Source organism: Phacochoerus africanus, chromosome 6 (genome assembly GCF_016906955.1).
Source record: "Phacochoerus africanus isolate WHEZ1 chromosome 6, ROS_Pafr_v1, whole genome shotgun sequence".
Taxonomy (NCBI): domain Eukaryota; kingdom Metazoa; phylum Chordata; class Mammalia; order Artiodactyla; family Suidae; genus Phacochoerus; species Phacochoerus africanus.
In genome coordinates, this window is record NC_062549.1 from 42,812,684 (window position 1) to 42,840,028 (window position 27,345).

The following is a 27,345-nucleotide window of genomic DNA, read 5'->3' on the forward strand; positions in this document are numbered from 1 at the left end:
GTAAAACACTGGTATCTTACTGTTCCATTACTGTTTTTCAAGAACGATTACACTTGTTGAAAACTAAATTTACATATCAAATGATGAAACTTCAGGTTGTAGCAGAAGTTAAAAAAAAAGAAAAACTTGTCTTCGTTTAGAGCTTTATGGAATAGAATTTGTATTTCATTAGAATAACTATCTGAGGACCCTTTTTCTGGTGTTGAAAGCATGGTATCGTAAGCTAAAAGAAGCAAGTGGAATTGTTGGATCTTTGTTTTTTGTTATCTACCTAACTGTTGCAACCTCAGCTAGGTATAGTGCATCAATATGAAATACTTCTGAATACATACTGTTTTTTAAAAAAATGGAAGCTGGAGTTCCCTTCGTGGCTCAGCAGTTAAGGATTCCGACTAGGATCCATGAAGATGCAGATTCAATCAATCCCTGGCCTTGCTTGGTGGGTTAAGGATCCAGCATTGCTGTGAGCTGTGGTGTAGGTCACAGATGAAGCTTGGATCTGGAATTGCTGTGGCTGTGGTGTAGGCTGCCAGCTGTAGCTTTGATTCGACCTCTAGCCCAGGTGCAGCCCTAAAAAGCAAAAAAAAAAAAAAAGGAACCTATACAAAAACATCATGTGCTGCTAGATAGAATGTTGAAATAACTAGTGTGTAATACTCTTTAAAACCATCATTTTTGGTTAGCATAAATTTCCTTTAATAACTTCTCTGTTTCTGGTAGGATTTCATCTTGAGGTTTAATGTATCAAGCCAGTATAAAGTTTTACAGTTGAGTAATTCTGGATATCAAGTCATTTAAGATGAAAATGGAAATGCAAAGTTTACATAAGAAAATTAATTTTCTTCTTCGGTAATGTCTAAGTCTTCATCCTCTTCATCATCATCATCTTCTGTTTGTTGATCTTTTTTTAGTCGACAGGTGGATACCTGTTAAAAAAAGTTAATGTTTTTAAATTAACTAATTTAAAAATATTTTTACATGCTTGGTATCCCTGTTAGAGAAGGACACATGAAACAAATATTTGAGAAAATGTCCATAAGCAATTTTAGCAATGAAAATTTCCTACAAATTAATACATTTTAAGGTTTGAAAACAGTCACAAAATGTTTTCATTCACTTGTTATTTTCTGAATAAAAATGTATAACTAATCATTTGATTCCAGTTGGATACCACTACTTTTTAGTAATGTTTATGTACTGAAATATCTGACTGGAATTAAATGGATATAGAAATATTTTAAACAACTTTTAGGTTACAAAAAGAGGTATCAGAAAATCATCAAAGGGATGGCAAAAACAGTATTTCAACTGTTTGAGTTGAGTAGACAACTCAAATATTAAACTTGAAAAATAGTGTGATTTACGTGGGATAAGTTGAGAATCTGAATTCACATGATGTTAATTTAAGTCCTGACTGTTGCCACTTGGATCATCTTGCTTCAGACTTTTCTGAGGGTGATTACACCTCCCACGGAACATTTGGCAATGTCTGGAGACACTGTTGATTGCCACAACTGTGTGTGTGTGTGTGTTACTGGCATCTTGTATGTAGGGGCTAGGGATACTGCTCAACATCTGTACAGTGCACAGGGTGGTATCCACCCCTTATTACCAAATTACCTGGCTCAAAGTTAATAGTGCTGAGGTCAAGAAACTCTGGGATTAGGTGTTTTAAAGTGCTCACAGATCTTGGCTAACTTAAATGAAATCATTAGATGTAAACAGTCAAACAAAACCTTGTACTGTAATACTAGATTATGGAATTTATGTGCAAGGCACTTAGTGCTGGAATTATAAATATATAATTTGGCTGTGGGGAGAGATGCGTAAATAAAAAGCAGTAAATAAGTGTTAGAGGAGAATCAAATGAAAATAGAAGGTACTGATTGGGTCAAATTTACCTGAAAGTTTCATTTTGAAAATTTTTAAATCTAAAGGCTAGACGTGAAAAAGGCCAGATGTGAAAAAGGCCATAGCTCTTTAAATCAGGAATTGGCACGCTATAGCTGTTTACTTCCTTTTTATCTTTAAAATTTTATTACAACATAATGATTTGTTAATGTATTGTTTATTGCTGCTCTTGGCTGGGGCGGAGAGCTTACGGGCCCACAAAATCTGGTATTTTCTGTGTGGCCCCTTAGAGAAAAAAGGTGGTTGACCGTCGATCTAGATGCCAGGTAACTCAGGCTTTCTGAATATAGAAGAAAAGATGCTTTACTTAAAGATATGTGCTTCTGGATCTATGATAATGTTCAACAAAAGCCCTTTTTAGGTATAATTTCAGTAAGCCATTAATAATGGGATTTAAACCCTTAGCAATTTGCTTTCAGAATTTGTGCTCTTCATATTATACCAGAGAACTAATCTAAGTTGGCCTCTTCATCCCTTCCACCTCTGTTCTCAAGAGTTCTGCTTTAGAGAGTAATGTAGTGTAAGAAATAACAGCCTCACCTAGTACAATCTTACATCATTTTATGTATGAGGCAGAGAGGGTAAATTTTAAGAAGTCAAATGACTTAAAGGAAACATTTTAGTAATGAACCAATTCTAAAGTGGCAGTTCAAACTATTATGGTTTCTAGCTTACCTGTCCTGTTCCAGATACACACTTAGTTGACAGTGATCTCTGAAGAGGTGACTTGGAATTTGCTCTTACGATATCTAAACGAGATGAATAATCTGGTGGACACAGAGAATTTCGGAAAACCTGTTGCAATGATAAAACAATGTTATAAACTAGATACTAAACAATGGAAATCTAGAAAGTCACAGTTCCCCTTAGTTAAGAATTTTTAAAGCAACTCCCTCCTCCCCATGCTGGAGACAAAGTTTCATTTATTAATCATAAGTTTAAAACAAAATACAAAAATATTTTAAGTCAGGAAGACAAAAGCTAAAAAATTCTAATGTAAGATAATCGTTCCTGAAAACAGTCACTTGAGATCTCTTGCAGGGGGAGCATGAAAAGTTCTGACCTTCAAGGAATATGTAAGCCAATGGGGAGTTGAGAATGTTCTACCTATTCTCAACTCCTAACCAGTTTAACTTAACAGCAATACTTTTCTTTGTCTTTTCAGGGCTGTACCCACAGCGTAAGGAGGTTCCAAGGCCAGGGGCTGAATCGGAACTGTGGCTGCTGGCCTATGCTAGAGCCACAGCAACGTGGGATCTGAGCCAAGTCTGCCACCTACACCACAGCTCATGGCAACGTGGGATCCTTAACCCACTGAGCGAAGCCAGGGATCGAACCTGCATCCTCAAGGATGCTAGTTGGGTTCATTAACCACTGAGCCACAATGGGAACTCCTAACTTCACTGAAATAGTGTGACAGTGCATTACAGAAGGGTAAATGAAGCCACTTTAATTTATGGATTCCAATCTCACTAGGATCTGGAATGCCATTTATTGCTTGTCAGTTCTTTTTCCTTAAAACAGTAGTTCCAAATATTACATGCTTTTAAACTTATCTAAAAGCTGTCTTTTCTTCTCCCACCATTCTGTAACATAGAGAAGGCAAGTCTTTCAGATGTTGTTTCTTCATATTCCCTCCCCTTTCCCTCAACTCTTCACCCCATCTTTTTCCTTTTTTTTAAAGCAAATATCATTCTGATTCTCTCCAAGGTGGATTTTCCAATTAGCCAAAACTTCAACAAATAAAAGCTTGCTTTCTTCACAGGTTTCCTCTCCCAGCAAACAAGATTAAGAGCCATGTAAAAAAAAAATTACTTCAAGGTATAACTTTACTCTTTGTCTTTCTAGGGCCACACCCATGGCATATGGAGGTTCTCAGGCTAGGGGTCTGATCGGAGGTGTGGCCGCTGGCTTGTGCCATAGCCACGGCCACACGGGATCCAAGCAGCCTCTGACAGCAACGCCAGATCCTTAACCCAATAAGTGAGGCCAGGGATTGAACCCGTAGTTTCATGGTTCCTAGTCGGATTTGTTAACCACTGAGCCACAACAGGAACTCCTAACTTTACTCTTTAAAAAACTTCTCAAACATTTATGTCATTTCCATTTATCAGCAAACTACAATCAGGCTTTCCTCTTCCACTGAAATTGCGCTTGCCATTTATCTTGCCAAAGTTGTCTTTTTGGCTTCATCTTCAACTGACTTCTTTTCCATGTATGCCATCACTTACATTCTTCATGTGCTAGCTGTCCTCTATTTCTTCACATCTCCTTTCCTACTGTTTGCACCTGAAATATTTTTTAAAGGATTTCCCTTAGGCCACCTTTCCTTGTTCTGTGGCAGATCTTATCTACAGTGTTGATGGCTACCCTTCCACCAACACCCAGCATACTCTCTTCTGACAGCCATATTTATGTTCCTCACTTCTGTTCTCCTAGACAGCACTATGCAGAGAATTTTCTGAGATGATGGAATGCTTGCTGTTTTCTGTGCTGTCCAAAAAAGCCACATGTGGCTCCTGAGCTCTGGAAATGTTTGTCACTGAAGCACTGAATTTTTAATTATAATTTAACCTTAAATAGCCAAATATGCCTACTGGCTATTCTATATTGGACAGTGTAGCTCTAGATTCACCTTTTTAATGAAAGACATTACCACAGGCAAGACCAAGCTAGAAGCCTGGGCATTCTTATATTTAAAATAGAGCTACTTCTATTTTAATTTATTGAGTCTACACATCTTTAGCTTACTTGGGGGTAGCAGACTACAGACCAAAATATAATTTTTGCTACCAAAAATCTTTGTGGTGGCTGACAACTGAGAGTCTAAATGCCTTAGGTGACATTCGAGGCTTATAATTACCCAAACATACCAATTATACGTCACTTCTAGCTTATATACTTATAGGCAGAACATGTGACACTGTCTTTGAAATGTTGGTTCCTTAGCCTGGAATTCCAGCATACTTACTCATTCTTCAAGAGCCAAGTCAAATGCCATCTTTTTTCTGCTTTCCCCTGTTCTCTAGTTAGTAGCACCTCATGTTCAAATCCTCAGTACAGCTTTTATCTGTTTTGTAATTACATATCTGTTTCCACAACTAGTTTTAAGTTCCTTTAGAGCAAGAAGCCTTGTTTTATCTTTGCAACTCTTTCCACCTTAAGACACTAACCTGGTAAATGAATGATGTTAACATGAACTTAATTAGAATGTTTTGGAAAAAGGAAACTCAAGGTAGGGGATGTCTCTACCTTTTTCGTTAAATCTTAAGTTCAGGTCAGACACAAAAGGAATCAAGGGATGGAACCTAACACAAGAGGTAAGACTTGTGTTTTAGGGCAATGCAAGCATGCTAATTAGGTTATTTAACAGGTTACTGAGGACCCAATTATATTTTGGTGCCAGACATAGAACCTGGCATCCTGGTATAATATCATAACTGGATGGATGACTCAATCTACTAGTACTTGGAAGAAATATATTTTTGCTAGAACGACATTCCTTTTTTAGGCTTTTCTAGCAAAATAAAGTTGAAAGTGGGAAATGGAAGATCATATACAACCCTTGGGATGATGTCTAAACCAATTAAATATTAAAACTAATCTCTTACTGCAAAACAACAGATTTACAGGGATATTAATTTACTGGCAATAATGCATTTTCCAATATGGTCCAAGATCTCTTCTAGGAGTGAGTCTCAAGATCTGAATATGCTCTGAACTGAATGCACAGAGATGATCTTTTGAAGGGGAAAATTGGCCTGACCATACTTTTTATGTGAAGAGCAAATCAGGTAAGATGATTTCTGATATAAATAGATGCAAAAAATTAGCTGCTGCCTCAGTCAGCAGTTCTCATAGAGTAAGGACTACTACCTAAGAACAGCAAGTTATTTCTCTGTTCCTCTCTACATGTTTTCTCTACTTGTTTCCAAGGAACCTTGTATTTAAAGGGTCCTTCCTCTTCTTGGTATCTGTTTGATGTAATTTTACCCCTGCTGGTCAGTCCCACACAACTCTGCCCAACCTGCTCTCCTCTCCTATCCACGACTTCTGTATGGCATCACAGTGATTGCTTATGCCTGCAGTTCATTACACCTCAGGACCTGTGTTTATCTATCTGTACTCTATGCCTGACGATTGTTGCCAGGTATCCTACTCATCTTCCCTCAAACTTTGGATTAAGATAACATTCTTTAATTCTCTAGACTATTTAGAATCCTCCATCACATATACACTCACAGCATACTGTATTTTTTTTCTTTATGGGACTGGTTGCATTGTGAAACCTGAATAGTCACACACTATCTTTTTAATTACCAGTACTGAGCAAGCCTATATACAAACCTACATTTATTTCATAGCTTACTGATTAAGTCACACAAAACTAGTTACAAGCCAGATTCTGCTGTTTACTAGCTAAGTGGCTATGGCCAAGTTAAGTTACTTAAAACTTCAAAACCTGTTTCTTTAGCTGTAAAATGAGCATGATACCTCACAGGATTTTGTGAGGAGTGAGTGAGAAAATGCATTTAAGGCTTTGGGTGTTGTGTATGGCATAAACACTCAAATGGTAGCTCAAACCAATAAATGTTATTTTTAGCATACATAAGTGACTTATGTCATTAGTCAAAATGTTATACTATTTCATGTAATGGTTTTACTTCTATTATATTTTTCTAGTTATTAAATTAACTCTTGGAACTCTACCATGGTTAATTTGAAAAGTTAAACATAAAGTCATTAAAGTTTAGCTACTCGTAATTGCATATAATAACATCTAAACCATTGTAGTGTTCTAATTTAATTTTTTCACCCAAGCTAGTGTTCTCTTTTAAACATTTCTGTATTGATAGAAGAAGTGAGGTTACAAAGACATAATCCTGGAGTTCCAAGGTGGCTCAGTGGTAACACACCTGACTAGTATCCATGAAGATGTGGGTTCAATCCCTGGTTTGCTCAGTGGGTTAAGGATCTGGCATTGCTGGGAGCTGTGCTGTAGGTTGCAGACACAGCTCGGATCTAGTATAGCTGTGGCATAGGCTGACAGCTGCAGCTCTAATTTGACCCCTAGCCTGGGGTCTTCCATATGCTGCAGGTGCAGCCCTAAAAAGACAGACACACACACACACACAGTTCCTAAAAAGACAGACAGACAGACAGACAGACACACACACACACTTCCTACCTCTAAATCTTCTTCTTCATCAATCTTCTGTATATTTTGGTAGGCAGAAGTGTAGACCTCTAAAGCTTTGCCATGAAATAACATTTCGATGGTGATAAATTCTGAAAATATTGTCTAAAAGAAACCAAATATTTGAATTTAAACAATAATACAAATTGCTTCATGACTATAGTAAATTTATTCCTTACTAGTCTTGGCATTTTATGAAAAACAGGTATCTGTTTTTTCACAGGACAGACGATGTAGAAAAGATAACAGATAAAAATAGTTGCAAAGACCCTTTGCAGCAAGACTTTCAAATTATACAAAATATTTCCTAACTCACCATTTACTTCCCTTTTTAAATCAGTTCTTGTATTACTTAGCAATTTATGATTTTAAGAAAAAGATCTAACTGAACTATATGTCGTACTCTGTTGCCAAGGGCCTATAAATATTAAATAACGCAGTTCAGTTCTGAAGCTGTTACTTTAGCAACTATAACATGTTTAAAAGAATGTTTTGTAGACAAGAATTCCATCCCATTCATATTTCTGACTGTATGTAACATACAAGTAGTATTCTCTAACCATAAAGAGATTACTTGGTAATAATGACATTCCCACTTTTTTTTTTTTTTTGCTTTTTAGGGCCACACCTGTGGCATGTGTTAGTTCCCAGGCTAGGGGTCGAATCAGAGCACAGCAGCTGGTATACACCACAGCTGCAGCAACAGCAGATCCAAGCCACGTCTGCGACCTACAGCACAGCTCACAGCAACCCCAGATCCTGGCCCCACTGAGCAAAGCCAGTGATCGAACCTGCGTCCTCATGGATACTAGTCAGATTTGTTTCTGCTGCACCACAGTGGGAACTCCCGATATTCTCACTATTGATATATCTGCATAGAACTTTCCAGTTGACGGATACATGACTTGCCAAGTGTTGCTCACAGCTAGAACATTGAGACTTGGACCTCGGTCTCTGAGGTTATAGCTCTTGCTCATTGTATTGTGTGGTTCTCCTTGGAATCAATCATTTCCTTCACAAATAAACTGCAGGTAAACTATGAGCATGATGACAATTTAGTGAACAGAGGTCAGATCTTGAGCAAAGAGAATGAATAAAGATGTGCATGTTGATCTAAGCAGGGGTAAGATAATCAGGCAAGGAAAGTATACAAACTGGACAAGTTTTCAATAAAAAGGATCTTATCCTTTTGTTAATTATCTGATCTCTTGTCAGAATAGAAAAAAATCAGCATTAATGTAGAAAGAACTGAGCAGAATAAGAATATGATAGAAAATACTCAAGCACTGTCCTGAAAGGGGCAAGATTAGACAAGGTGGATTAGGCTAGAAGGCAGTAATAGTCAAATAACCGTTTTCTGGACTTGCCTTGTGGTTCAGTGGGTTAAGGACCTGGTGTCGTTACTTGCAGTGGCTGGGGTCACTGCTGTGGCATGGGTTCAATCCCTGGCCCCAGGAATTTCCACATGTTGAGGTGCAGCCAAATAAATAAATACATACATACCCATTTTCCTTCATTCCTGCTCTCCTGTGTTAGGCACCCAGAAAGGAGTAGTCCTGCACCTTAGAAAATAGTCATGTAGATATCCTTTAGTGTCCTGTGATTTTTTTTTTTTTTCCTCTCCATCTCCATTCTTAAAGAATAGAAAACTATTTAAGGGCACATAAACAAGTCCCGCTTGCTACTTAGTGGAAATAGATCTGTAGTTGACAGTATCTGTTTTGGTATGCCAAGCATGTATATTGGTTTAACTATTAAGACTGGGCTCTGGGATAAGAGCCCTAACTATGACTGACAATAACCTTTACTGTTACTTCACAGAGGGCTCTGGCATACTGGACCAGCAACTACTAAACAGCATTATGCCAAGATACAACTTTGGATTCTATGCAAGGAATACCTAGATACCCAGGAATACTTTAGAGGTGGAATGGCTTTTGACTAGGTCCGGGACTTCTCTTACTTGTCAGTCTTCCTAAGATAGTTGGCTACCTAGAAAGTGAGGGATTAAAGCTATATCACGCAAGTAATTTGGGTGTTAATCCTATTTTTAAATAATTTTACAAATGGACATTTTAGGTCTTTAATAGTTAATAACTAGTGAAATACAAATATTTATAGCCTTATTACACCTAAATTTGTAGGTTTAGGCTTAATTCAAATCTATCCCACTGTGGTAACTTTGGGGACTATGCAAAAAATTCAAAATAATTTAAAATATTTTTCAAATATTTGAATATAGTCATTAAATTCCTGATGCTCAGAATCTCTGAACATGATGTCATCTTTGAACTAACAGTTTTTTAACAACAGCATTTTATAGGAGTTCTGTTTCCCTTAGCTGATAAATAAGCCCTGAAAAGTATGTAGATAACGCCTGTCACTGAAGAATGCTATCTTTTGTTTATCTGTATCCTCTGATAAGAGAATCTATTACACTCTCATTGTGTTTTCTTTTAAAAATTTTTTCTTTTTGCAGCTGCACCTGCAGCATATGGAAGGAAGTTCCTGGGCTAGGGGTCGAACTGGAGCTACAGCTGCTGGCCTACGCCACAACCCAGCAGCACCAGATCTGAGCTGCATCTGCGACCTTCTTCACAGCTTGTAGCAACACTGGATCCTTAGCCTACTGAGCTAGGCTAGAGACTGAATCTGCATCCTCAGAGAGACAATGTTGGATCCTTCCTTAACTTGCTGAACCACAACAGGAACTCCTACACTCTCAATTTTACAAGACAGTGGTCAGCATTTTCCTCAAAAATTCAGTTTCAATTACTGATAAAAAGTATTTTAAGAAGTATCTTTAATCAATAAATGGCTATCATTTACTGCTTGGTAGGTGAAGGAAAAATCACTCTCAAGTTTTGTGATACTTTGGTTTAATCCTTGATGATTTGACCTTTCATTTCTTGATAAAAACTATATACCTATTTAAGGTGGGAATGGCCTTGTTAATTTTTTATATTATTAATTTTTCCATCAACAGCAGTGATGGAGAATCAGTGGCATTTGTTATGCTAGTATCCTAGAATTAGAATTTTTGACCCAAGAGCCATGATGCCTTGAGATTATCACAGGAGAGATACATACTTGAGTACAGTGTGGAGGGAAAACCACCAGTAATACTTTTTTTTCCCACTAGCTAGAATTTCAAATACTTTTTTTTCCCACTAGTTAGAATTTCATAAACATTGGAAAATGGGCAGAGAGGAGGAAAATGCTAGCAAGAAACAGAAGAACTAGAGGACAACTGGTATAAGAAAGAACTTTATGAAAATATTATGTTTTTGAAATAAAATGTGAGTCACCAGTGAGGTGGACTTTCAAGGATTCAATCATATTTAGAAATAATTTTTTTCAAATAAATAGAGCTTTTCAGTTACCTCATGTAATCTGCTTATATAGAATGTGTCAGTATGATCAGGGGACACAAGCATTAATGAGTTACTTTTTTCCCTCTATTTTATATGACTAGAAGCCCATTTGGGTACACACTTCATTATTATTACTGGTTGGGGATGGAGGAGCTAATATGAAATTTTCTTTCCACTGACAAATATTTTGCAAAGCAGAAAAGAGCATAGTAGATAAAAATGTGGGCTCTCGGAGCCCCTGTCATGATTCAGTGGTTAACAAATCAGACTAGGAAACATGAGGTTGCAGATTCGATCCCTGGCCTCGCGCAGTGGGTTAAGGATCCAGCGTTGCTGTGAGCCTGTGGTGTAGGTCGCAGATGTGGCTTGGATCCTGCGTTGCTGTGGCTCTGGCATAGGCCTGCGGCTACAGCTCTGATTCGACCCCTAGCCTGGGAACTTCCATGTGCCGTGGGTGCAGCCCTAGAAAAGACAAAAAAAAAAAAAGGCTGTGGATTAAGATAAACTTGGGTTCAAAACAACACTGAAACAAATCACCTAATACTAATTTGTCTGTTCATTTTCCTCATCTGTACAATGGGAATAACAACAGTAGAAACATCATAGGTTTTGCCTTAAGGATTAAATGTAATCCAAGAAAAAGTGTATTATGGTAACTGGCTTAGAGTAAGTACTCAACACAAGTTAGCTATTTTTATTCCTCAAGAAGTAAACCAGTTAAGTCATTAACCAGTTAAGGATAATGTTCCTTATAGTAACATTAGAGCCTCCATCTAATTTAGTCCTGTTTGATTAGCAAGCAAAATATTTAACAAGTCATAAAAAGTTAACATTTTGGGAAATAAGGGGGACATGACAGCTCTACAGTGTAGAGGCTATTCAGTAAATGATGTCAAGAGAAATTTTTATTCCTTTGAAGATAGTAAAGTTAGACATCTACCTCATACCATATACAAAATACAACTGCATAAAATAAAGTACTTAAAATATTTTACAAAATCATACAAATACTAGATGAAAATATGAGCAAATAATTATATGATCTTGGGGATAAAAACTCCTTTCTAAGCATGACAACAGGGCAGAAATCAAAAGGGAGAAGACCAACAGGTCTGACAGTAAAAATAAGACTTTCATAATATAAGCAACAACATGGGATCTCTTTAGTATAACAGGTTAATCTCAATATAAAGGTTTTTTTTTTTTTTTACAAATAAGAAAAATGCCAACACTCAGTAAAAATATAGGCTAAGGAAAAGTATAATTTACTAAAGAAGAAATAAAATGTCATTAAATATATGAAAAAATATTCTGCCTCAACAGTAGTAACTGCAAATTAAGATGGTATTAATTTTTTACCTATCATACTGGCTGTTATTAAAAATACTATACTATTTCATCACTGTTACATTGGAGTGCTCATGTGAGGTTCTGTAGAAATGTAAACTAGTTGGAACTTGTGGATGGAAGTTTAAATTTATCCAAATTGAAAGTGTATATGCTCTTTGAATCAGAAATGCCATTTCTAGTAATTTATCTCAAAAGAATAACTGAACTGGCAAAAAAGCTGATGTTTAATGATGCAATGAGACCTATAATTGCAAAAATAATCTAGATATCCATCAATGAGGACTGGTTAAATAAACTAATATATCCATATAGCAAAATACTATGAGGATACTAAAAGGATAATAGGGATTTTTGTTTCTTGGCACAGATATGTCCATGATATATTAAATGTTAAAAAGAGAGGCTACATATAGTATGCTTCCCTTTACATATAGCTGTATAGGGGTAACATCACCACCTTTCTCATAGGATGTTGTGAGGAGGAAATGAGTTTATCCATATAGAATGCTTAGAATGTGTGACATAATGTCTTAGAAGGATGTTGTTGTTATTACTATATTTCTGTGTATATTTCATAGAAATAACCTGGAAGGATATAAACCAAATTGCTGATTATTTCTGAATAGTGGGATTATTACATTTTTCTCAATAATTTTATGAAAAAAATTGATGATTTTATATTTTATAAGAAAAAATAAATACTAGAAATTAAATTTTACAGATGTTTTTTGCTCATGTCAGCTACTTCACCAATACTGAATTCCTGTCCCTGTCTGTTCTGACGGTGACCCCGGTCAAGGTCCTTTTCGTGGATCTGAAATCCTCTTGATATCATATAACTGATGACTTTTCCCACAGTGCTCACTGGGCTCAGTTTCCTCCCCCAGGGAGGTTAAAGAAGGAGCCAGAAGCTCTGCCCCCATCGGAAGCAGTAGCCTGGTAATAAGAGTGTTCTAAAAGAATAATAAAGAATAATAATAATGTTCTATGTCTATTTTTTCCAAAGTACGAGTGGCATAAACAATTTTGACTTTTCCAAGAATTTATCTTATAAACAGAAGTGTTTGTGAGACATGTTAATACCAACATGGCAATATCTGAATATTATTATTAGAAATAAGGGGGGATACCTTTATTGACCCTTTTTTATTGACTTTTAAGACTTTGGGGTATGCAACTTGTCCTTTCTTCTTTATCATAAAAAATTTCAAATGAGGCCTAACTTTGAGAAGGAATAATTTGAGAGTAAGGAGGAAAGGTGTACAGAATAGAGATTCATAATCTTCACAGACTCTGGTATTGATCTGTAGAACTCATATTTCTGGGAGTTTGCCAGAGTCATTGGGGGGGGGGGGCCGCTATATTAAGACTGCACATTTTCACAGATGACATGATGTTGTATATAGAAAATCCTGGAGTTCCCATCGTGGCACAGTGGTTAATGAACCTGACTAGGAACCATGAGGTTGCAGGTTCGATCCTTGGCCTTGCTCAGTGGGTTAAGGATCTGGTGTTGCCGTGAGCTGTGGTGTAGGTCGCAGACACGGCTTGGATCCCACGTCGATGTGGCTGTGGCGTAGGCCGGTGGTATAGCTCCAATTGGACCCCTAGCCTGGGAACCTCCATATGCCGTGGGAGCGGCCCTAGAAAAGGCAAAAAAAAAAAGAGAGAAAATCCTAAGGAATGTGTAAACAACTATCAGCTAATAAGTGAGTTCTGCAAGTCTGCAAGATATAAGATCAGTACACAAAAATCAACTATTTCTGTGCATTTACAATGAATAATCTGAAATGAAATTAAGTAAACAATTCCAATGGCATCAATATTTATAAAAATACTTAGGAAAAAGTTTAAGAGCATAAAACATATATTTTGAAAATTACATTGTTAAAAGAAATTAAGGATAATTTAAATAAATGGAAAAACACCCCATGTTCATAGACTGGAAGAATTAATCTTAAAATGGCAATACTCCCCAAATTGATCTACAGACTTGATACAATCCCTATCAGAATTCTTGCTGACTTCTAGAAACTGATAAGCTGATTCTAAAATCCAGACTGAATTTCAACAGATCTAGAAATGCCAAAACAGAACAAAATAGAACTGATTTTAAAACTTGCCTCAAAGCAGTTAATCAAGAGAGTGTGGTACTGGCGTAAGGACAGACATATAGATACATAAAAGAAGGAGTTCAGAAAACAAAACCACGTCAACTGATTTTCAAGACTGCCAAGATTATTCAATGGGGAAAGAACAGTCTCCTCAACAAATGGTGCTGGAACAACTAGATAGTCACATGCAAAAGAATGGAGTTCAACCTTGAGTTTGAATAATACATAAAAATGAACTTAAATGGATCAAAGTCTTAATGAAAACCATAAAGTGTTAGAAGAAAACAGCTAAGTATGATCTCAGATTTGGCAATGGCTTTTTGGACAAGATATTAAAAGCATAAGCAATGAAAGAAAAATAAATTGGACTTCATCAAAATTAAAAAGCTTTGTGCTTCAAGGGACACCAACAAGACAGTGAAAAAAATCTCATGGAATGCAAGAAAATAACTGCAAAACATAATCTGATAAGGGGTTTGTATCCAGAATATATAAAGAAATCTTAAAATGCACTAATGAAAAAGATAAGCCAATTAAAATTTAAGCAGAGGATCTGACTAGACATTTTTTTCAAGGACAATATCAAATGGCCAGTAAACATCAGCAAGGAAATGATAATCAACCCCAATAAGATTCCACTCTGCACCCGCTAGGATGGCTATAATGAAAAAGTCTGATGAACACCAGGTTATCGGTTAGGACGGAGAAAAACTAGAACCTCATACATTACTAGTGGGAAAGAACAATGGTACAGCCACTGTGGAAAATGCTCTGGCAGCTTCTCATGTAACCAAAGATAGAGTTATATGAGCCAGCAATTCAACTAGGCAAATGTCTGAACTGAAGTGAAATGTACAAGATAAATGAAAATATGTCTATACAAAACTTGTACATGAATGTTTAGATCATTAACAATCCAAAAGTCCAAATGATGATAAACAAGAGTAAAATCCATACAGTGGAATATTATGTTACCATGAAAAGGAATGAGATACTGGCGCATGCAACAATATGGATAAACCTTGAAAGCATACTATGTGAAAGAGGTCAGTTACAAAAACTATGTATTTTACAATTCCATTCATATGACATGTATGTTCAGAATAGCCAGATCCACAGAAACACAAGGTTAGTGATGGTTACTTAAGCCTGGGGTGGAGGCTGGAGGAGTGGGGACGTAAAAGCTTAAGTGTAGACCTTATTTTGAGGTGATAAACATGTTCTAAAATTGGTGATGGTTCATATCTGAACACACTAAAAACCACTGGGTTGTACATTTAAAATAGGTGAATTGGGTGGTTTATGAATTACCTATTTTTTAAAAGGTAGGTCTCTTCCTATCTTCCTTCCTTTGTGACCATCACAAGACTTTCCTCGTCCAGGGGCATAACACAGCAGGCAAAGAGAGGAGACTGGAAGCCCCTTTCTCTGTGTCCCCTCCAGTGTCAGTCCCTTATTCCAGGGAAATGCCAGGTAGTAGGAATTGTAATTCGTGATATAATTGTAGTTCCTGATAAGGGATTGTAGTTGGGTTTGGGACTTGTGCTTCCTTTTTTTTTTTTGGTCTTTTGATGGCCACACCCTGCAGCTTATGGAGATTCCCAAGCTAGGGGTTGAATCGGAGCTTTGCTGCCAGCCTACGCCAGAGCCACAGCAATGCCGGATCCAAGCTGCGTCTGCAACCTACACCACAGCTCACAGCAACGCCGGATCCTTAACCCACTGAGCAAGGCCAGGGATCGAACCCACAACCTCGTGGTTCCTAGTTGGATTCATTTCTACTGTGCCATGACGGGAACTCCTGTGCTCCCTTCATCATAAAAAATTTCAAATGAGGCCTAACTTTGAGAAGGAACAATTTGAGAGTAAGGAGGAAAGGTGTACAGAATGGAGATTCATAATCTTCACAGACTCTGGTATGAATTATCTGTTTTTTAAAAGGAAGGTCTCTTCCTATCTTCCTTCTTTTGTGACCATCACAAAACCATCACCACACTCACTGCCCCAGTTTTGTAATCTGTGATGCTCATGGAATTGAAAAAAAAACAAAACCCTGTAGAGTTGGCCAGCATGCAGGTGGAACACTGAGGTGAGCCCAGAGACCAAAGACGCAAATTGCCGTGTGTAAAGAGAAGTTTTCAGGAATGAAGAACAGTGGTAGAGGAAGCAGACTCTCAATTACTAAAGAAGGTCTTGGATGGCAATGAATCGGGTACACCTCACAAATCTCCAATAGCATTTTTCAGATTAAGATTATTATTATTATTATTGTTTTTTCTAGGGCTGCACCCGCGGCATATGGAGGTTCCCAGGCTAGGGGTCTAATTGGAGCTGTAGCCACCATCCTAAACCAAAGCAATACGGGATCCAAGACATGTCTGCGACCTACACCACAGCTCACAGCAACGCAGGATCCTTAACCCACTGAGCAAGACCAGGGATTGAACCTGCAGCCTCATGCTTCCTAGTTGGATTAGTTAACATTGAGCCATGACGGGAACTCCAAGATTAGGTTTATTATTTACATCTTCCTTTCTTCAATTTAAGAAAGGATGTCAGCAATTGTAAAATGTTATAAGGGATTTGTCTCAGGCCAGCCTCCTGAGGTGCTTTTCATGAGTAGCAATCTACCATTACACAGCAGAGTGCAGACTGAACTGAAAGGCTGAAATTTTTTTTTTTTTTTTAGGGCCACACCCAAGGCAATATGGAGGTTCCCACGCGGGGTCCAATTGGAGCTACAGCTGCTGGTCTATGCTACAGCCATGCCAGATCCAAGCTGCGTCTGTGACCTACAAGAACAGCTTACAGCAATGCCGGATCCTTAACCCACTGCCCAAGGCCAGGAATCAAACCTGCAACCTCATGGTTCCTAGATGGATTTGTTTTCTCCTTGCCACAACGGGAACTTCAAAACATTTTTTTTTGATCTTCAGAACTGAAATGGAGACCTTTGAGCCTGGCCATCAGAAAAGTCAGAGTTCTGAAATCTTATGAAACTATGATAGGAAGTTTAAAAAAATAAAAGAGCAAATGAATGTTGTTCCATGGATTGTAGAGAGGAATGATTTATTTAAGTGAAAGTTTTCTTTGCTAATAGTTGTAAAATGACAAAAGAAAGGCTGTTCCAGGAAAATTTGCAGTCATCCTTGGATGACTTATTTGGAAGGATATAACATGGGCATAAGGAATTCTCTAAATCTTTCCAAGATGCCAATTAAAAAGTCCATGATCCTCAAAAGACCGTCTCAAGTCCATGATCCTGAAGGTCTACTGATGTGATACACTAAAATAAGGCAATGCTGCTTGTGACATCATATAATCACAGATGCAGGTGTGTGTGGTTAGCTACTCTTATCCTATTTGATAATATGTATTTGAGAGCTTTAGGTTATAAAAATTAATGTTAGTGTATTATAATGGAAAGCACAGATTTAAAAATTACATAATTGGTTTATAGTTCAGATTTTTGGCTATGATTCAGGAAAGTTACTTCATATCTCTGCTTAATTTTTTAAGACATAATATATGGATTATACCACCTCACTCTGATGGAGTTGCTGTAGAGATGAAAAGATAATTTGTGTAAAGTGCCTGGAATAAGGCCTGATACATAAAAACATAATAAATGTTAGTTTCCTTTGATTAAATAGTATTTTTGATAACGTGAATATCTGGCTTCTGACTGGGAATGTGGCCCCTTTGTATGCCATTGTTTCCTTAAGAAAATATCATTTTATATATTTTTATTTACATCTTTTTCACACAGACTGTTTATGGGCTAAAAACAACCAAAAACTTAAATCTGTCACAAATTTAAATAAGATTAGAAAACATATTTTGAACTTTAATTGTTAATTTGTTACCTTTATATCCTTTATTTTCTGCTTTTCAAAACTGTCAATAGTTTCCTCCAGATGGCGAGTTGTTCGGGTAGCATCCATGGTAGCTCTCTGTAATTCAGTTTCTGCCTACAAAAGTATTCCCCAACCAAAGATATTTAAAAAAAAAAAAAAATCAGAAAGTCACAAATCATTTCACTCTGTTTTTGTAAATGCTACCACTGCAGCATTGGCTTTTTGCCACAACAGTGTACATCATTAAAGAATATATTTTACTACATAAAATAAAATGTCAGAATAAGCAACCACATGCAGAAAAAAGAACTTTAAATCCATTAGATTCATGATCTCAAACAAAAAGAAACAAAAGTCTCCCCTTTTATTTACATAAAATCATTTTCCCCCATATCACCCTTGGATGATTTACTGTAAAACAATTTTCTACATTTTCCAGTGCTTTCACCTATTTTACTGTCACTGCCGTTTATCATACTCTCCTTTTTATACTATCTCTCTCCCCTTTAACCTTTCCTCCCCTCAAACGAGAAGACCTGTAACTTAAGTATTTTCAATTTTCTAGAGCAGGTAGAGTAGAATATACACTACAAATATTTATTTCAGCATAGGGTTTCTATTTGTATATTCTTTTATAAGCTACTGCTACACTATTACTATTTAGTTAGTACTTACTACAAAATATATATATGCACTAGTAACTAATAAATTAGATGGCAATTATAATGCTTTGCTTCAAAGTACTCATATTATCCAGATCTGTGTCGTATAATCAATATGGTGGCCACCAGCCACATGTAGCAATCTGCATTTAAATTAATTATAATTAAATGAAAAATTAAAAACTGGCTACTCTAGTTGCATCTCAAGAGCTCAACCAACATATATATGGCTAGTGGCCATGCTACTATAAAGGGTAGAATATTTCCAATATAATCATGTATTTTTTTAAAAAATCATCTCTTCCTTAAGGATAATAGTTGCCCAAAAACATTTAAAGATTTTTGTTAAACAATAATATACATTTTAAAACATGGCCCAATTTTCTGATTCAGTTCTTTACAATAAAGTTTTATTTCCTATGCTAGTATTGTGTTTACTCAAAAGTATCATGTCATCATTTTAATAGCTAATGAACAGGAAAAAATTTGTAGTTGCAGTAAGTTTTGTCACACATAATGACATTTAAGCTCTTTTTCAAGAAAATGTATAAATTGAAATAAGTAAAAGAGTTTACTATAGGGATCCATCTCTTGACACATCACTTTATTACACACCTGTGACTGAAGTTTTTCATAAAGGAAAAAATACATTTCAAAGAGAACAATTTTCCAATAAATTAAAATCATATGCTCATAGAATTATATAATCTTGTATATAGATTATATATTAACCATAACTTCATACTGTATATATACTCTTAAAACTAGGTTAATTCAGATACACAATTTCAAGAAACTAAGCATTTATTTGTTTTTGGCTGTGCCCGTGGCATGCAGAAGTTCCAAGGCCAGGGATTGAACCCATGCAACAGCTATAACAAGAGCCCTAGCAGTGACAATGCCAGATCCCTAACCCACTGAGCCATGAGAGAACTCTAAACTAAGCATTTAAACATATTTATATATACCTCTATGTGTGTACATTTGCTATATAGGGTGTAAAGTTTTCTTAAAACCATGCAAACTTTTAACTTTTAATCATAACCTGTAATAAAAACAATTCTCTATATACTGGGCTTTGGATTTTTAAAAATACAACTTTATCACAGAAAATTCTAAAGTAAAATAGAGCTTCTCTCAAGATTAATATGAAAAAATGACTAACAGGTATTATGCACGTTTTACTAATGAGAATATTCAAGCAGACTATTTTTCTAATACTGTTCATTACATATGACTCATGAAATTCTTCACTGTGACTACTTAGTTTTGACATATCTTTTCCCTGCCAATTTCCTGACAGTTTGATTTTAAAATCTGGAACAGTAGGTAGAGTTGGCTAAACGAGGGAAGAGCAGGGAAGCAGAAACCACAGCTGGGACAGTGTATCTTAATTTTCTGTCACTGTCTAGCAACTACTATTCATTTCTTAAAGTCTCAAATCCTTTCACTCCTGCATAGCAACTCACCCAAAGTTACAAGCTATTTTTAGAAAAGTGGATAGAGATTTCTATTTCTTCCTTTTGTTGAAAATTCTTTAAAATCCTCTTAATAGGAGTTCCCGTCGTGGTGCAGTGGTTAACGAATCCGACTAGGAACCATGAGGTTGTGGGTTCGGTCCCTGCCCTTGCTCAGTGGGTTAACGATCCGGCATTGCCGTGAGCTGTGGTGTAGGTTGCAGACGCGGCTCGGATCCCGCGTTGCTGTGGCTCTGGCGTAGGCCGGTGGCTACAGCTCCGATTCAACCCCTAGCCTGGGAACCTCCATATGCCGCGGGAGCGGCCCAAGAAATAGCAACAACAACAACAACCACCAAAAGACAAAAAAAAAAAAATCCTCTTAATATACCAATTTGGGTAGGAAATACTTTTGATTAAAATACTATGGTACATTTTTGTGAATAAAGTCCTAATAAGGACTTTACCCTAATGAAAATTAGTTACAAGTGCAAAATGGCTTATAAAAGAGTGAGCCAGATTGGTGTGTTTTTCTTTTTTCCTTTTTTCTTGCTTTTTTAGGGCCGCACCTGCGGCATATAGAAGTTCCCAGGCTGCTACAGCTGCTGGCCTATGCCAGAGCCACAGCAATGTGGGGTCTGAGACTCGTCTGTAACCCCTGCCACAGCTCACAGCAATGCCAAATCCTTAATCCACTGAGCGAAGCCAGGGATCAAACCTTTGTCCTCATGGATACTAGTTAGATTCCTTTCCCCTGAGCCACGATCGGAACTCCTGTTTTATTTTACATATTGACCTTTAATGAGCTTTTTTTGAATAGTCAGATGTATTTTAAGGGTCTGTCCTGGCAAATATTGTACATTGCTATGACTGAGTATTTTTATGTATACATTGAATGCATTTATATATAGACTGTCTTTTATTTTCTGGTCTCAGGTTGTCAAAATCCACTAGAGTTATAAATCTTTCCCAGTGAGAATGGCAATTCATCTATAGCAGTAATCTATTCAGTTGTTGCATTTATTTTCTCCCATGTGAACCCACAGACCTGCTTCATCTACGGTAGAAAACTACCTCCTCCACAGCAGTACTTAAAGCAGAGCATCTAAATCAGAAACATCTTTGTCTTAGGAATAGATTCATTTCCGTATTGAATGCCCACATTAATACCCCTAAATCAATCTTACCAGCCGCTCAAAATTCCAGATGTGACATTTTTTTCTTTGCCCTTTGAACTCTCCTCCAAACAAAACACACATTTGATTTCTGGCTTGCATTCTTAAAAACTGGTGATATTCCCTAGCCTCTGTCTTAGTCCACAGTTGCCTGCCATAAATTTTCCAGTATTCTCTGGTTTGTCTGACTTGCTTGAAACCCAGACTCTTTAATCTTAAGCTTCAACTACTGTCTAGATATTTCTGTCCCAGCTTCTGGTGGACAGTTTCAGCCATGCAGCTGCTCATTTTTATTACAAGGTTGGGCATATGTACCTTTGGTCCAAAGGAAGGAGGACCAGGCTGTTGGCACAGCCCCAAATCACTGCTCAAGGGATTCCCCTCAGAAATGGAGATGTTCTGGAAACTCAAGTGTCCCCAAAGAGCCATTCCTCATGTGGTTTCTGGCTAAAGTGGGCTGTAAAGACCTTAAAGAAGTAGGAAGGAGACATAAGGAATGAGAAAAAGAAGCAGTGGGATAAGTTAGTACTTCCTATATAATTGTACCTATCCCAGTTGCTGAATTAGCCAGATGCTATTTTCTACTCTTTCGTTTTTCATTTAGTTATAAACAAAGCACATTTTAGCTGATACAATTTTTTTTAGGGCCACACCCACGGCATATGGAGGTTCTCAGGCTAGGGGTCGAATCAGAGCTGTAGCTGTCAGCCTAAGCCACAGCCTCAGGAGCACAGGACCTGAGACCTACAACACAGCTCAGGGTAAGGCCAGATCCTTAACCCACTGAGAAAGGCCAGGGATCGAACCTGCGTCCTCGTGGATACTGGTCAGATTCATTTGCACTGAGCTATGACGGGAACTCCAAGAAATGGTCGTTCTTAACAGAAGAAACTTGTTATAGTAGACACTCCTATTTTCATCTCTTTGTGTCCCAGCTGTGGGCCTTAAATTATACTCTTAAATCTTCTGAGGGTCTTTGGCTGGAAGTTATAATTGTGGTTTCACATAGTCGTTTTTTAAGATGAAGGGAATTTAACTGGGGAAAAAATTATTTTTCCTTTTTTTAAATGCAGAGTTGAGAAGGCACTGATGTATTATGGTTAATGACAGAACTTTACGTTAATTTTATAATTAGTATTTAGTCACCATTTATATGAAAAATCTAAGAATTCTGTATTCTTTATAAAAAATATCTACATTTATAAGCATTTTATATTTTGAAAATCTATTGTGGAAAACAACATAAGAGGACTGAATTAGGTTGTGTATTCTCTTTAAAATTAGCTAATTTCCATAGTGAGAATTTGGAAATGCATGTATTTTTCAAATTTATATTCACATTCTTTGCACATTTAAAAGTAGAAATGCATAATTTCTCATATATGTTTACTTTTATCGCATACCTTACAAAACATATTTTTAAAGACCAATACTCAAAGGATACAATAACATGTCGATCAGATGGGTTTCTCTGACGTGTTCTTTCTAACTGAGTTAACTGTTTAGCTTCTCGATTCCTTGCTGTTAATGTTGCTTTGAGGTCATCCTGCAAATAAGGCATTTTTTGTTAATAAACATCTCTGATTTGTGTAATAAAATATATACTTCTCTATTTTAAGAATGAAAGAATGCTCCCTGTTTGTCCATCACCACCACAGCAGCATCACCAGTGTTTGTTAGACTGTGCACATGAGTGTGTCTAACATCGTCTCAGTGATGTAATTTCATTGTACACACAATGTTTTGTTTTTTGTTTTTTTTTGTCTTTTCTAGGGCTGCCCCCGCAGCATATGGAGGTTCTCAGGCTAGGGGTCTAATCGGAGCTGTATCCGCCAGTCTATGCCAGAGCCACAGCAATGAGGGATCTGAGCCATGTCTGCGACCTACACCACAGCTCACAGCAACGCCGGATCCTTAACCCACTGAGCAAGGCCAGGGATCGAACCCACAACCTTATGGTTCCTAGTCGGATTCATTAACCACTGAGCCACGACGGGAACGCCATGTACACACAATTTTGATTGTGGTGATAGCTACATGTGTGTACACATTTGTTGAAACTGAGTGAACATTTAAAACTGGAGAATTCAATTGCATGTAAATTATACTTTAGTAAAGTTGATTTAAAAACTAGAACTCTGGGAATGTAACGTCTACCATGGTGACTAGAATTAATAATACCATATTGCATTTTGAAAGTTGTTAAGAGTAAATCTTAAAGTTCTTATCGCAACAAAAAAAATTTTGTAGCTGTGTATTGTGACATGTTAACTAGACATTGAAATCATTTCATAAAATACACAAATATCAAATCATTATGTTGTACACTTGAAACTAATATATATCTATTGTACCTCAATTAAAAAAAAGTCACACTAATTTTTAGTTTTCATGCTATTGCCTGCTTTAAAACAAAAATATAAACATTCATTTAGTAAAATAATTTCTATCCATATATTTTTCATTTCTGTAAATATTAACTATTTTAAGTTTCCATAATAAGCAAAATAATGTTTTATGATGCTACAGTAGTATACTTAGTAAGCTCAATAAAAATACTGTTATTCTCAAAAATGTAAGGAATAACACTTTACAGAGGGTGTAAAATAATGACTACTCTGTACTTTTTATTAAAAGGACAGTTATGGTAAAGCTCATGTTTTGCCAGAATACCTAGTAATAATAGAAAAGAAAGAATTTACTTACTCGTTTCATTTTTACAATGGTTCCATAAGCTTTCAAAGGTTCAACTACTTTGGCTTCAAGTCTTTCAACCTATTGAAAATTATTATAAAATATAATTGAAAAAAACCAGACATATCAAAATTTAAATTCTGAGATGAAACCTGTGCTATCTAACCTGAACATAATTACTACACAGATTAATATTTGAAAAATTTTAAATTAAAAAGTCAGTTACCTTTATAAATAAAAGAATAATCTCCAGAAGCTGATAAGACTCAGAATCTAAACTCAAATACATTAAGAACTGTTAAGCTGAACAGAAACAATAAAAACTTTTGGGTAAGTTTTAAGACATTGCAAGTTTTATTACAGCTACCACTTTCGGTGTGTTTAGCACAGTGATGGGTACTTTACATACATTACATCCGAAAAGTAATAAATAGCCCAACTTTCCAGATAGGAAAATTGAAGCTGAAAAATATAGCATATTGGAAAAATTTCAAGCAACACAATCCTCAAAAGCAAAAAAGCCTAGAGGCTACTTTATTAGCTGTAATTTTTTTTTCCGCCTGGGGAAGCATTTGTAAATAATCAAAGCTTAGAGAACAACATAAATGGTTTCAGTGTTGCTGAGCTGTCATACTGTATGGTTGATCTCTCTTTTAATTAGTACTAAACAGGTTTTCTTAAACGTTACAATTTTTATCAGATTTTTCTGATAAAAAGTCATTTCTCCTTTTACTAATAGCACTAGTGGAAGGCACTAAAGAAACGGATTTTCTTTTTTAAGGAGATTATATAAATATAGCATAAGAAAAGCAACTCCTGGACTTTAAAATTTTCTTTTTCAAGATAGGTAACACTGAATGACATGTATTAATTTTTTAAAATGAACCTGTATTACTTTTGTAGCAAGAAAAAGCATGTTTTGATGATACATGTTTATATAATCAGTGAGTATATATCCATTCTTATTGTTGATTATTTAGTTTGTATAAGCAGAATGTATATGAATGTTTCACTTTAAAGATTTTAGGAAAAGAAAGAAGATCCACTTCTCACTGAGCATTTTAATATTAGGAATTCTAAAGTCAAAACCATGAATATTTGGGATAATTTATTCTGTTTCAAATAATCCATACACTGATTATTCAGTGTAAGGATTAGCCAGATTTTTTTTTTTTCTTTTCTCCTTTTTGTAGCCTACCTTTTGTTCATTGTTCTTTAGCACCTCCACCATTTGGTAAGCAAGGGAAATAAAAAGGAGAACAAATGTAAATCAATTCACTCTGCTATTTGAAAATAGTATAAAGGTTTTCTAAAAAGGGACACAAATTATTGGCCAAAGTGGGATTTTAGGATTATCTGTGAGTATAAATTATTTTTGAAACAGTAAGTTTCCACTTAATGTATAACTGAGAGTTGCTTGTTACAGAAGAATATGACAAGAACTCAACATTTTCCCCCAGAGTACTCTCAAATGTAATTACTACTCAAATTTCTGTATGATTAGCAGTTATAGGTTCAAAGATCATTATGTTCTTTTTGATTTTGAGGGATTTTTTTGATAATTGAAATTTCTGCTTTAGGCTTTTCAAAAAGGACCAAAGGCACTGATGAGAAAGGTACAAAAGAAGCAACACAGCTCTAATTGGGCAACTTCTAACAAGTTAGAAGTTAAAACTTCTGACCTGTATCTTGAATCCTAAATTAAATACAAGTGAAAGTGTTTATGAGGTATTGAAGTAAATGGGCTTTTAGAAAGAAAACAATTACAATACCACCTTATTCCCTATCCCCTACCCCAAAAGCAAAACAACAACAACAAAAAAACTCCACAAAATTTCACTAATCTGCATGCATAATATAAATCAGTGCACTTTTCTTTTCCTTTCAATGAAACACTGGTCACCTTTCCAGAGCATGGAAGCAGCAGGAAAGATCTCTTGTCCATTTACTACTTAATCTCTCAAGTTACTGTTCCCAGCACTCTGCATCTCCAGACATACTTTAAAATACACCTACCTGGGAGTTCCCGTCTTGGCTCAGTTGTTAATGAATCTGACTAGCATCCATGAGGATGCAGGTTCCATCCCTGGCCTTGCTTAGATGGGTTAAGGATCCCACATTGCCATGAGCAGTGGTGTAGGTCCCAGCCTGCTGGGATCCTGCGTGGCTGTGGCTTAGGTTGGCAGCTACAGCTCCCATTTCACCCCTAGCCTGGGGCCCTCCATATGCCTCGGGTGCGGCACTAAAAAGGAAAAAAAAAAAAAAATTAAAAAATAAAACATACCTACCTGCACATAAGACACAAGTCATGCTCCTTTTCTTCCCACACGTACTACGTTTACCACCCCCTGTAAATAGCCACCCCTTGGCCAAAAGTTGGCAAATGAGGTGGGCACAAATTCAGGACTTCAAGACACCCTCGAGTTTAGTTTGAAAACAGTAAAATCACAGGAAGCTTCCCTTTAATAGGCTCACACAGTGTTACTGACATGAAAATGTACGTTTATCATCAAGTGCGTTTGCCACTGCAGTTAGGTAGATTACAAGTCTTCAAGGCTCCTCCGTCCACTACTTCAGGGTTCATTCATAACATGACGCTGTGACCTCAACTCCATACCTCTGCTTGTCGATAATCCTGAAGTTTGGCAAACTCGTCAGCAAAGTTTTTCAGGCCCTGCTTTAAATGTGGGGTCTCTGTGGAGGCATATACGTTGATTTCATTCACCAGGAGGTCTGCTTTGTCTCGTAGTCTGGCAGTTTTCCGCACATAAGCAGCAAAGATTTGGCACAGCTCTCCAAAATGCTTCTCCACGTTTGTGACGGCATCTTGCAGTTGTTTCGTTTGAGCGTCCCTAGAGAAAGAGGTGACACAAAAAGGAAATCATTCTCATTTGGGATGAGATGGTTTCATCCTCACGTTAATTCGATCTACTAACATTCCCGAGGCACTTTGCAGCTTTGAAGGCGCAAACCTTCAATGATCCCACCACCTCCCAAGGTGGAGCCGCCTCCTATAGGTCCCCATTCCGGGCCTGACCTCAATATCCCACAGTACAGGCGCTGGAAGAGGCCTGGCCCCTGGCCGGCGGCGCCGCGGCGCGGGTGGCGGGAGCCTGGCAGTTCCGCACTGCGCGTCCCGGACGCCCGGCTGCCTCCAGGCGTCTGCACTGTTCGCAGCAGCGCGGGGGCCGGCGCCCGGGAAGCGTGGAGGGTTGGCCGCCGGGGCTCACCGCAGCCCACCGAGGTAGGCCCCAGAGCGCGGCAGGGACGCTCCAGCCCCCGGACCAGGGCCGGAACTCGTCGCGGAGGCTCACAGAGAGAGGCTCTTCTCCCCAACGCGAGCCCTCGAGTGTGGGAGACCCTCTGCCGCTGCAGCCCGGGGGCTGTTACCGGTTTTCCAAGCTGCGCCTCAACATCTTGCCTCGCGCACAGCCGGACACCCCGGGCTGGGGCCCAACGACTGGGGCTCAAAGGCGCCCGGGCGTGCGCAGGGACGCGTGAGCCCGAGAACCCGCCCCGCGCGCCGCAGCGCAGGCCCCGGCGTTTCCACGGCA

General features: G+C 37.4%; 1 protein-coding gene across 1 annotated transcript; it reads right to left on the bottom strand.

Moving 5' to 3' along the window:
- Positions 1–672: 672 nt before the first annotated feature.
- Positions 673–27,322, bottom strand: CIBAR1 (CBY1 interacting BAR domain containing 1). Its single transcript, XM_047783613.1, has 9 exons — positions 27,182–27,322; positions 26,409–26,643; positions 23,804–23,872; positions 22,542–22,643; positions 19,081–19,086; positions 17,813–17,917; positions 7,100–7,213; positions 2,587–2,706; positions 673–926 (listed from the first exon to the last, which is right to left on the bottom strand). Exons 1-9 carry the CDS (start codon positions 27,205–27,207, stop codon positions 834–836), a joined length of 870 nt encoding a protein of 289 aa, XP_047639569.1. The 5' UTR covers positions 27,208–27,322; the 3' UTR covers positions 673–833.
- Between the last annotated feature and the right edge of the window lie 23 nt (positions 27,323–27,345).